The sequence below is a fragment of the Microtus pennsylvanicus genome, chromosome 2 (genome assembly GCF_037038515.1).
Source record: "Microtus pennsylvanicus isolate mMicPen1 chromosome 2, mMicPen1.hap1, whole genome shotgun sequence".
NCBI lineage: Eukaryota > Metazoa > Chordata > Mammalia > Rodentia > Cricetidae > Microtus > Microtus pennsylvanicus.
The window spans coordinates 139,174,070-139,186,460 of record NC_134580.1 but is presented as its reverse complement, the minus strand read 5'-3'; the positions used below and the strand labels follow the sequence as shown (position 1 = coordinate 139,186,460).

The window sequence follows — 12,391 nt, the reverse complement described above, 5'->3', positions numbered from 1 at the left end:
CTTCTCAGGACACATCATATCCAAACCACGGTGCAACTGAAGCTCAGGAAACCTTAGGCGTCCTCACCTAGAAAAGTCATGATTAATACCATGTTCTCTAAGCCACCATCACTACATTTCCTATGCATCCACGGTATGGGTCAATAAGCCTTTGCTTCCCATTGGTCACACCTCCCTGTGGTCAAAGCACCTCCCACTAACAAGTCTTCAACGCTTGTGTGCCTATGGGAGGGGGTTATCGAGATCTACTACAGCGTTGAGTTTATCAGGAGTTCTAAGAAGAATTCTAAAAATATCTCCTTTCTCAATTGACTATTCCAGCAGCTTCCATCTCAGGGCTCGAAGGTAAAGTGCACGTGTAGAGGGCTAGGACGGAGCTGGCTTCAGCTAGTTACATCCAGCTGGAAGTGGACATTCGCAGAACCAGGACACAACTGGGCGAAAACCGAGGATGCTGTATCTGGGGAAAGTCTCCCTGTTTGTTGTTGCTCTGAGAGATTCGAGCAGAGCACCTGTCACATAACACACCTCATATGTGTGATTCCTCCTTGGTGATCAATATCACTCCTATGTGGCCAGCTGCGGTCTTGTGTAAGGCCTGCAGAGACACCCTGGTTTGCAGTTGCAATGGGTATGGCAAGTCTGCCACTTGGGACACGTTTAGACTGTGTTAAAAATGGATGTAGCCATCCCACTTATCAGAGTGTCGGTGGTGGAGGAAGCATGAATGAGCACAGCCCAGGCTAGTGGATGCTATGCAGAGTTACCTCTGCTTTCCTCCCGGGAACTTACAAACATCTTGTTCAGACGGGAAGTACTTTCCTCATCTTATTTGATAAACTTGTAATTTTTCTGATTCCTTTTGTGCTGAAAAAAAAAACATATCTAACTACTCATTTCTTATACTCCTAAAAATATAATTCCAAGTTTTTAAAAAAATATATAACTTTTCTGGCATTTTGGGTTTTTCTTTTTCTGACTTGATTCAACTGATTCCTTTCATGGTAGCAGTCCTGAAACACTTGGAAACTCCTGATTATATGAAGTTATGGGATGGGGCTGGAGAAATAGCTCAGCAGTTAAGAGTACTGGTTGCTGTCGGAGGACCTGGGTTCAATTCCCCCATCCACATGGCTGCTAACAAGCATCTGTAACTCCAGTTACAGAGGATCCACACCCTCTTCTGGCCTCCACAGGCGCTGAATACATATTTGGCTCATGGTATACATGCAGGCAAAACATCCATTAACATAAGACAAAAATATTTTTAAAATTTGAGTTATTAAAAAATTGAAATTTTAAGATATTAAATTAGAAACAACACCAGACATGAAAGAATAAGTATTGTATTGTCTCACTTGTATAAGTACCCAGGATGATAACATTCCTAGACACATAATGAGTTAATAGGTTATGAGGGCCTGAGATGAGAGAGAAATGTAGTGTTACCTAATACCACAGATGTGGATTGTAATCATGAAAAACATCTGGAGATAGACACTGGCAATATGAGTGTTCTTAATAGCATGAAGTTGAAAAATAAAAACTATTTACTATAGTAAATTTCATGTCACACATATTAAAGTATAGGACTCCTCATCCACCTAGTTGAAGACTGATTCTGTACACCCAGGCACGGCATAGATGGCTGTGCAACCTGCACAGCTTTGGACCTGACCTGACTGGGGCCATTACTGGAAATGAACAAAGGACAGAGATGAGTCTAGACAATCTGGGATCAGGTGGCCATGCACGCTGATGAAGACACGCCACCAGCGGAAACTTAAGTGCATTGATTTTATAATATGGCGTGAAGGAAAAGGCAGGTAAGCTAATCTCAGTGAGAGGTCTCTGCAGGGGAGCAGTCTCAGGTTGGCGACATGTGGATGAGGAAGCCGTGCGTGGTAGTTTCTGTACACACCGGTTTTAGGTAAAGGTCAACAATTTATCATCATCCACACTTGGGCCAAGTGAAGGCCTTGCCATTCCCCTGGGTCTGAGGTATTGGTGTCCTTGCCATGGCCATGCTCATGTCAACAAGGCGCGTTCACCCAGGACTTCATCCCCTCCACACAGGTGCTGACCTTAGCCTAAGTAATTTTGGATGGGCTTTTGTAATCCCGTGGTATTCATACACTTTAGGGTTTCTGCCTATTCTTAGGATAATTTATCTTATATTTTTCAAGTTGCCAAATAATTTCTTACATAGATATAAGCAAAGCTCTTAAATTTCCTTTTCTGTTCCCAAGCATATTGTTTCACAACTTCTGAGTTGGATTTTGCCATCCTTGTTAATAAAATGTTTTCAAAAGGAAAATGACCTGTATTTTTTAAAACTATCTAGCAAGAGTTTTACTGTCCTTCTCCAGAACCAGTCTGTCTTATTCTCCATTTGTTTTTCTCTCCTTCCAACTGCTCACTTCTCTTTTCATTCTCCACCAGTATATTGAATGTTTAGATTTAAATTTTCATTTCAATGCATACTCTTCCGGAATGTACAGCATAATTGCATGGCATCTGTGATCCTCAACTTCCTGGGTTTTGCTCACAGACATTATTCCTGAGTTTCATCTGCATTTCATAAAGAGATTGTCAAGAGATTTGTTCTTAATTCCTAAATGTGATCAAAGTTTTCATATCCTGTCCTTATTACCTTTGATTGAAGAATTTCCTGGATTTCTCTAAAACAAATAAGAGACATGGGAGGGGAGATAGGGTTGAGTGGACACAGTAAGCAATCACTGGTCTCCCGAGGGAAACAGTTACTTCCCTCTATAAGAGGTCAGAGTGGCTCAGTGCAACTCAAGCATTTTATTTAAACGTTACATTTATTTTATGCATTTTCTTTTTGTAAGAGCCTAGTTTGACTTTTCCTTTGCCTCTTCCATACAGTACTACCCAGAACGTTGGGTGGGACGGCTGGAAATATGTTTCAAGTAGACTTCCTCCCCGAACTACAGCCATATGGTGGAGTATGAAGCGGAACACACTGCAGGGATGTTCTCTTCCCCCAAGAGCATGTCCGCAGTCCTGTCCTTTGGAAGGTGTGTCTGAGTCACCAAAGCCATTGTTCTCACAGTCACACAAAGCTGTCCTTCTAAACAAGAAGGCAAGTCTGCCATCTTGTCTCAGGATGCTAGTGGCATCACTGGTGGCGAAGTGTTCACCACAGCCCACTACTAGTGCAGCTGGATAACGTTCCTGTAAGAGCTTTCTGAATTAAAATACTGGGGTTTATTCTTTGTTAGATTCCATGACATACATTCAGTAAGGAAAGCGAGACTCTCGTTTGTCCAATAGTGATTCCTGTCACCATTCAATTGTTGCAATACCTCCCCCTTTCAAATGCCTCTGCACTTCACCTTGCCTTCCAGATACACCGCAAGCTCATTCCACTGCACACACGGATTACCTAAAATGCCACAGCTAGCAAACCATCACAACCATGGCGGTCTTGTCTTACCAAAGTTAGCAGAGCAAACTAATCATAAAAGCAAGCACCCATATCTCTCTTAGATAAATATAGACATTGGCTCATCAACGTTTATAGTTATATAGCTCAGAGCTACTTTTGGGCATTGATGTTCCCTGATTATTTTTTTTTCCAGAGCCAAGGTTTGAATCAAGAGCCTCACACGTGACAGGCAAGTGGTCTACCACATAGCTACAGCTTCAATCTCTCCATTTATTCTTCAAACTTTCTATTAGAGGTTTTCTCTTATTCAACTCTTTCTATGTTGTTCTACACATGTGAATGCTTTTTTGTATGTAAATGAGAAGCTATGTAAAACAAGTAGCTTCATGGGCGTCTTGAGATAGCATGCTAAACAATGCCAGAATGGAAAGAACACCACTACACTGTGACTAGGAAAACTTGGTTTGGCCCTGGCTACCTTCAGAGCATGAAAAACTCTAGTCTGGATTTTGTTTGAAAATGCAAAGAGTGTGTGATAAACTCAGAGGGTTGATAAATATTTGCTGAGGCTATGACAGAGAAAACATTGCGTCCCTGCACTAAACCCCTGGGAACATTACCAATGTCCCCAACTGTGCCGAGGGGAGGAAGTTGACATTTAGAGATAATAAAAGGGGGGGCAGCATCTTTTGTAGCCTCAGCCACATCAGTGGTACACCCAGCTAAAGAAGATATAAATGAGCAACTCAGCTCATTTCTCAGTGAAGGCACTTCCTGACAAGATGAAGTCCTCAGTCTTCATCCTCTCTCTGCTCCTCATTCTGGAAAGACAGGACGCTGTGGTTGGGCAGTATGGTGAGTATAGGGATGGTAGCTAGAGAGAAAGTCACTCAGGGAGAGTATCCTTCATGGAGTGGGCAATTCCTTCCACAGGGCAATCTTTTTGATGAGACTTAATTCTTCTCTACCCAAACCCAAATCCCTGGAGGAAACATCAACAGTTTTATGAGGCAATTTTTGGAATAAGACTCGGAATGAACTATGCAGATGATATAACAAACATTCTTATTATAAATTACCAGGTGGAACAAAAGGTGGCTTCACAAAAGGTGGCTTCACGAAAGGTGGCTTCACGAAAGGCGGCTTCACGAAAGGTGGCTTCACTAGTAGCTCATCAGGATTTATGAAAGGTCATGTCAGTTATGGGCTCAAAGGAGGCAGAGATGATGTAGCTGAAGAAAGTGTTTTCATGCAAACAAAACACCAAGTATATGGTCAGGATGGTGAAATGTCACAGTCGCGTCTTTCACAAGAACATACAGGAGTAAAGGGGGCTGCACTTTGTCGTAATGGACAAGTGTCCCAACTAAAATCCCAAGAATCCCAAGTGAAATCCTATGGACAAGTGAACTCCCAAGAATCTCAACTGAAATCATCCTATGGACAACTAAAATCCCAAAACTCCCAAGTCAAATCCTATGGACAAGTGAAATCCTATGGACAAGTGAAATCCCATGAATCTCAACTGAAATCATCGTATGGACAACTAAAGTCTCAAAATTCCCAAGTGAAATCTTATGGCCAACTAAAATCCCAAGATGCCCAACTAAAATCCTATGGTCAACGAAAATCCTATGGTGAAGAATCCCAACTGAAATCCTACGGTCAACTAAAATCCCAGGATGGCCAACTAAAATCCTATAGCCAAGTAAAATCTCAAGATACCCAACTAAAATCCTATAGCCAAGTAAAATCTCAAGATGCCCAACTAAAATCCTATGGTCAACGAAAATCCTATGGTGAAGAATCCCAACTGAAATCCTACGGTCAACTAAAATCCCAAGATGGCCAACTAAAATCCTATAGCCAAGTAAAATCTCAAGATACCCAACTAAAATCCTATAGCCAAGTAAAATCTCAAGATACCCAACTAAAATCCTATGGTCAACGAAAATCCTATGGTGAAGAATCCCAACTGAAATCCTACGGTCAACTAAAATCCCAAGATGGCCAACTAAAATCCTATAGCCAAGTAAAATCTCAAGATACCCAACTAAAATCCTATAGCCAAGTAAAATCTCAAGATACCCAACTAAAATCCTATGGTCAAGCAAAATCCCAAGATGCCCAACTAAAATCTTATGGCCAAGTAAAATCCCAAGACACCCAACTAAAATCTTTTGGCCAACAAAAATCCCTACAAGGTTTTTCTCAACAAACTAAGCATAAAGGATTTGCTATGAATGAGGAGCTATCACAAGTACGTAAGCAATATAATGATGATGAAAGTTCTGTGCAACAAAAGTCTAGCCAGGTAAAAACAGAGGAAGATTTAGCCCAATTTGGACAACAACGCCAGTTTGGACAAGAACGCTCACAATCCTATAAAGGATATCTTGAACAGTACAAAAAGAAATCACAAGACCACTATCAACAAAGAAGAAATTTTAATCAAGATATCTATTTTACAAAGGGAGGGGCAGACCTATATCAAACTCAACTCAAGGGATAATGCAGCCTTCGACCAACTAAAGCGCAAGATCAACATCAAGGTATGTTTCTACCAATAGGAGAGATATTTATCCTGATGCTTGCATGTGGTATATAAGGAAGCCCTGGGTCCATCATGGGATTGATACCCATTTGTTCCTATCAGTAGAAGTATTATGTTACAAATTTTGAGAAAGATAACGAGCATGCCCTGGAAAAATGAGTACTGGTATGGGAGAAGCAGAGTAAACTACCCAGGTTAACAACGGGTACTGCACTCTGACATTAAGGAAGTATTTTTCAGGGTTTTTTTTAAACACAGATGGAGTTTATATTATTAAATATGTACCACCTATGAAATCATATTTAACATTTTATGACATAATCTTATTTTTTTTTATAATTTGACTTGGCAAAAATTGGTTTCTTGCTTATATTAACATAAGGTATTATTGCAGATCTTTCTCCACACTGGAGTATTCTTGAGTCCCTGTTACCTCCGTTTTCCACCAGAACCACAGGGTTAAGGATTAGTTTTCTTTTCCATCAGATAGAAGATAGGATTACAAAGATCTCTGGGGCGGACACTGTCCTCAGTTGTCTGCCTAATGATGAGCCTGGTAGAGTCCAACGAACAGTCCCATGCTTGTGGTCATGTTAGTGGCCCTGGTTAGACTCAGCTGGTCATAAAACGAAACAAAAAGACATGATTGTGAGAAGGAGACTTGTGGGGAGAAGTGGGCTAATCAAGATGAACAGAAGACAGAAGATGGCAGGATTGGCAGTAATCAGAATACACCATATGTGAGTACGAGAGTCTCCAAGAACAAAGTAAAAGGGTTTTTTGCTGTTGTTGTTGTTCTCTTCTTAAATCTGTATTTGTGATACAGGACAAGTTCAAAAGTAAACACAAGGTAGGAAGTGTACAGAGGTCACTGCTAGACATTTGCAACCTTGGGAGTGCAGCCTGAGCCTGAGCAGAAAGACAGTGTTCACTACTTTGTTTGCATTAAGAAAGGGAGAGCAACAAAAACCACGGACACACTTGAGGACCGTCGGAGTTATTAGCGGCTGAGTACCCTAATTTGTAGAAACTGGTTCTGGTAGAACTGAAAGAGGCCGACACCCATTCATTTACACCTCAACTTCTGACTGCCCTTGTTTACCCCTTCCCTTTCTAGGAATCACCTCGCCAGAGTCAAGTCTATGATACCTTCCAGAAGCCGCCTGTAATATGGTCCCAGATCTCTGGTTCATGTACAACCTTCTACTCACGTTTGCTCTCTGTATAACTTCTAACCACGGAGCTTCCTCAAATGCTTGCTTTCCAATAAAAATAGAACTTTCTGCATCACTTGCATTGTTTACTGACGTCTGATTCCTGCTAATATCTGGGTTTGGGAACACTCCTGGTGGGCAGTTTCAAAAAGAAGAGACAACTGTGTAGCACTGGGGGAAACAGCAATGAAATCCACATCTGTAGATGTCTGGGTCATAGAAAAAAGCTACTAGAACTGTGCCTGACACCCCGTGAGTCACCCAAAGTCAACTTTAAAATCCCTCAAAACTTTTTCTAGCGGGTCTTCAGAAACTGACCACCAGAATTAAAAGTTCACTGGCCCAAAAAAGTTGGTTTCCAGTTGCAACTCTGTTATAGAAACATCGATTTTCAGGTTGGAGAGCTGGCTCAGCCATTAAAGCTTCAACTCACAATCAATATAAGAAATATATCAACTTTCAATTTAAATTGTTTTTCTCTCTGAGTTTAAGTCTACCATTTATAAAGAGGAACATTTCCTCCGATTGCTTTAACTTTGTCAAATCAAGTAAGGCTTTAACACTTATATGGCCCCACAGCCAGGAACTGGACTGGCAGATCACTTACTAGTACATTTGATACTTACGAAAAAAGTAGAAGGACTCAGTGTTATTTAATAAGACTTGCCCCTGCTACCACAGCCACAGAGAAACATGTGTAGGCCACAGAGACATTTTCACTTGTATTCTGGAAGGTTTAGTCACTTCAATAGGTGGGGGGGGGGGGTTTCCTTTGCTATAAATTTGAAGGGTTTGGGTATCTCTCTGGATAAAAACACAAGAATTCTGCTCAAGTCTTGAAGCAGAATGGATATAGGGAGCTAACATGTAGCGGAAACAATACCTCACTCAGACACCAAAGGCTATCAAATAAAAGGCCTTGTTCCAGGTATGGGTTATATATTTTTGAGCTGTTAGCCACAGGGATGGCACCCCCAACATTGCAAGCTATTGCCATTGCTTCTGGTTACCCTTACCATAAAGTTAAAGTAAGACTCTACCACTGAAGACACTACATACCTGAGTTATAGGACACACAGAAATCAAGCTGAGACTGATCTGGAAGCTTCGTCCTATGAACTAGCTTTCACAGTGCTTACTAGGGAGGAAAAGTCATCAACACTGTTATACCCAGCTGTGAACCCTATGAACTAGAATAACAAAACTGGCCTGGTAAGATAAGGGTACTAGTGTAATGGTGGCACAAATGCTATGAAAGTGATCAGTCAATCACTTTCTGATTGAACTTGTGTCCCGCCCACAAGATGTGAACCAATGCAGCCAAAAGAGCTGTGGAATGTTCATACTCATCCCACATTTGTTCCATAATTTTATTATGAAAGTACATTGATGCGGGATTCCCCTCTGGATGCTCTAAATATGTTTTATTATCACTGGTTAATAATATGCTTTGGGTTTATGGCAGTGCAGAATAGAGCAAGGCAAGAATTCCAAGCAGAGATAGAGAAAGAGAAAGTGGAGTCAGGGAGACACCATGTAGCTGCCGAAGGAGACAGACTCCAGAACCTTACCGGTAAACCATGAGCCTTGTGGCAATACACAGAATAATAGAAATGGGTTAATTTAACATGTAAGAGTTAGTTAATAAGAAGCCTAAACTAAAGCTAATAGGTCAAGCAGTGTTGCAATATAGTTTCTGAGTAATTATTTTGGGTCTGGGCAGCCAGGAAACTAATGAGCAACCTCCATCTACAGTACATTACTTATATATTTTCACAATCTATAAATGGAAAATAATTCTGTCCAGAATCAACAAAATCACAGCTACTATTTAATCATAACGATTTAAGTGATAATACATAATATATTTAGTTTTGAAAGTAGGCTGTTAAAAGGTAGATAATTTGGGGGTAAAATAAATAAATTTTCACATGTGAGAACAGATACTAGCCAGAGCTGGGGCTGAGACTAACTAAGCTGATAAAATGCCTTCTAAGCACGAAAGAGGCCTGAAGTTCAGCTTGCAGCCTGATGTATACACCTGCAATACCAGCATTCAGGAAATATAGAGGCAAGTGGACCAGAAGCTCAAAATCTTCCTCACCTCAGCTGTGTAGCGAATGCTAGGCCAGCCTCAGTGTATTCAGTGCACTAGTCAGGGCTCTCCGCCCAAACTGAGAAAATGAATAAGGGGAGAGAGAGGGAGAGAGGCTGTGGTCTGGGTAGTCTAACAATGGCTAGCTCCTGATATGGAACTGGAGTCCAAGGGGATTACTAAAGAGCTGCTGGCCTTCCGTCTATGTTGAAATCCCAAAGAAGTGTGTTCTAATACTGGTGAAAGGGTGTCTCAGCAAAGAGAGGGCAAGCAAGCAAAAAGCAAAAGTTTCCATCTTCCATGTCCTTTTATGTGGGCTGCCACCAGATGGTGTGGCCCAGATTTAGAATGGATCTTTCCACAACACATGATCCAGTCAAGAAAATCCCACAGGCATGCCCAGCTGCTTGAGTTTTAGTTGATTCCAGATGTAGTCAAATTTGACAACCAAGATGAGCCATCACACTCAGAAACAAGAGTGGTGTGTGTGTGTGTGTGTGTGTGTGTGTGTGTGTGTGTGTGTGTGTGTGAGAGAGAGAGAGAGAGAGAGAGAGAGCTAGCTATCAGGTGCCAAGGTTAGATTATAATAGTTTGAACTGACAGTTTACCCACAAATATATGTTTGATGTTATTTGCTAGTAATGATATTTGCAAATAAATCCTTTAGAAAGAAAGAAAGAGCCTAAAGCTGGGTGGGTAGTGATATGGGGAAGATCTGAGAGGAACTGGGAGAGAGAAAACAATCAAAATACATTGAATGAAAAAAATTAACTATAAATAAAAAATGTAACCATAGAAGACAAAATAATACAGGACTAGTTTGACCTTCCATTTTTATTGACAGGAACCTCATTTTTCTGAAATTGGGTCTTACTATGTTGCCTAGGCCAGCCTTGAACTTGTGATGCTCCCATCCCAATCTCATTAGTGGCTGGGATTACAGGTATGTGTAACCAGACCCAAGTGCTAGTGTCCTTTTGAAAAGAATTCCTTGAGAGCTGAGGTACCTTATACACACGCAGATCTAAGTTCAGTCCCCAGCACTCATGTAAGACTGTCAAGCATGGTGGTGCTCACTTGCAATCCCAGTGCTGTGGAGGCTAAGGCAGACAGGTCCCTGCAGATTGCAAGACAGCCGGCCTAGCCTAGTTGGTAAGCGTCAGGTATTGAAAACACCTGTCTCGAAGGCCTTTCTGAATAACAGCAGGGGTGTCTTCTGGCTTCCACATTCTTACACAAGCAGCCACTAACACATGCATAAATCTTGCAACTGTGCATCAAAAAAGAATGCCTTGAGAAATGTGATACACCTACAAAGAATCCACGCAAAGAGGAGAGACTGGAATAATAAAATTTAGTTTTTCTGGCTCCAGCTTATTTCCCTTGATAGTCTCCATTTCCATCCATTTCCAGCAAATGACATAATTTCATTCTTTACATCCAAATAAAATCCTATGTGCATATGTACCAGATTTTAACCATTCATCTGATGGGGGAGGTGGTATCAAGGCTCTTCCATATCCTAGCTATGGTGATTAACAATATCCAAATAGTAAACATGGGTGTGTAGGCATCTCTCTGGTGTGATAGCTTTGGTTCCTTTGTGTATATGCTGACGCATGGCAAAATTAGATCAATTATATTAGTTCAACTTTCTGGTTTCTGAGGCCCCTTCATACTAAGTTCCACATTGGCTACAACAGTTTACACTCAGACCATCAATGTGTAAGGAATTCTCCTCCCCTGTATCCACACCAGCTTTTCAACTCACATGTTTTCTTCACAATAGTTATTGTGTTTCCCTCAGTATCTGGACAAGATCATCAACCCATAGTGTTTCCAGAGAGGCTGAATCCTCTAGCCCTGCTCTGATCTAAAGAAGTTGGACACCACAAGAGGACAGAAGGATTTCCCAGCTCTTCAGTGTCCCTTCTGTTCTTCACTGTGCAACAACAAAATGACCCATAATCATCTGCCCGAGCTACCTGTGGATGAAGGAATGCAGAGAGGCATGTCACCTCCCATTCACCTCTTAGTTTTCTATTTGTTTTTCTAAAAGAAAGCATGAATGAAGGAGGTAGATATGGTTTGTTCAGCTCCCACATAGACAGGGTAGTCAAGGAAACAACATAGGCATCACTTGCTCAGTGGGTGTAGGGGTTTATAGGCTACATTTCTTGGATTCTCAAAGTAAAACTGTCCACCTGGGGGAAATTGCCATAGAGATGAAAAGCTGGATTCTTGTCACCACCCCTCCCCCAGCTTCCTTCAGCATTGCCTCATGCAAGGTGACTCCTATCAGGACTTGGGCAGTCTAAAGAGCATTTGTGACGTAGGTATTAGCACAGATAGGGGCATGGTAAGTGGTGAGCATTCATTTCCAAGGTGTTTATTACAAAGTTAGCTGTGTTTGACTTTGAAGAGAAGCGGTAATGATGGTCCTTGCTTTGGACACCTCTCACTTGGCATCTTGACCAAGGAATACATGGCATCCGTGGGCACAGACATAGCACTGAGGTGATGTGGGATTTCCCTCTGTATGCTGTGAATACCATTGGTTAATAAAGAACTGTCTTGGGCCTGCACAGAGCAGAATTTAGTAAGGTGGTGAAAACTAAGCTGAATGCCGGGAGAAAGGAGGTGCAGTCAGGGAGAAGCCATGTAGCCCCATCGGAGAAAGACGCAGGATGGAACCTTACCCAGTAAGCCACAGCCACATGGTGATACACAGATTAATAGAAATGGGTTAAGAGTTAGCCAATAAGAAGCTAGAGCTAATGGGCCAAGCACTGCTTGAAATAATATAGTTTCAGTGTGATTATTTGGGGGCTGAGAAGCTGGGAACCAAAAAGCAGCCTCCCTACCACAACACTGAGGAGCTACACAGGGACCAGTACAGGCTGATTTTGACAGTGAGTCTACATACACTGGTCTCCTTATTTTAAAAAAAAAATTGTTTTTTTATTTATTTACATGTACGTGCATATGCATGCAGGTACATATGAAGGCCAGAAGATGGCATCAAATCCCTTTGGAGGTGGAGTTACAAGCAGTTGTGAGTGCCTGATAAGGGTGATGAGCTGAGCGGAGCAGCAACTGCTCTTAACTGCTGA

The 12,391-nt window shown here is 41.6% G+C and overlaps 1 protein-coding gene across 1 annotated transcript; it reads left to right on the top strand.

Annotated features, from left to right (window-relative positions):
• The first annotated feature begins 4,143 nt into the window (after nucleotides 1–4,143).
• LOC142845162 (seminal vesicle secretory protein 2-like) lies at nucleotides 4,144–7,253 on the top strand. Its single transcript, XM_075963925.1, has 3 exons — nucleotides 4,144–4,270; nucleotides 4,498–5,967; nucleotides 7,087–7,253. Exons 1-2 carry the CDS (start codon nucleotides 4,153–4,155, stop codon nucleotides 5,925–5,927), a joined length of 1,548 nt encoding a protein of 515 aa, XP_075820040.1. The 5' UTR covers nucleotides 4,144–4,152; the 3' UTR covers nucleotides 5,928–5,967; nucleotides 7,087–7,253.
• The last annotated feature ends 5,138 nt before the right edge of the window (nucleotides 7,254–12,391 follow it).

Bases quoted from the DNA above. Each gene is read 5' to 3' on its own strand.
- LOC142845162 (XM_075963925.1), top strand. From the start codon at position 4,153: ATGAGCAACTCAGCTCATTTCTCAGTGAAGGCACTTCCTGACAAGATG. The intron at 4,271-4,497 runs GTGAGTATAGGG...ATAAATTACCAG, and splicing joins CGCTGTGGTTGGGCAGTATG to GTGGAACAAAAGGTGGCTTC.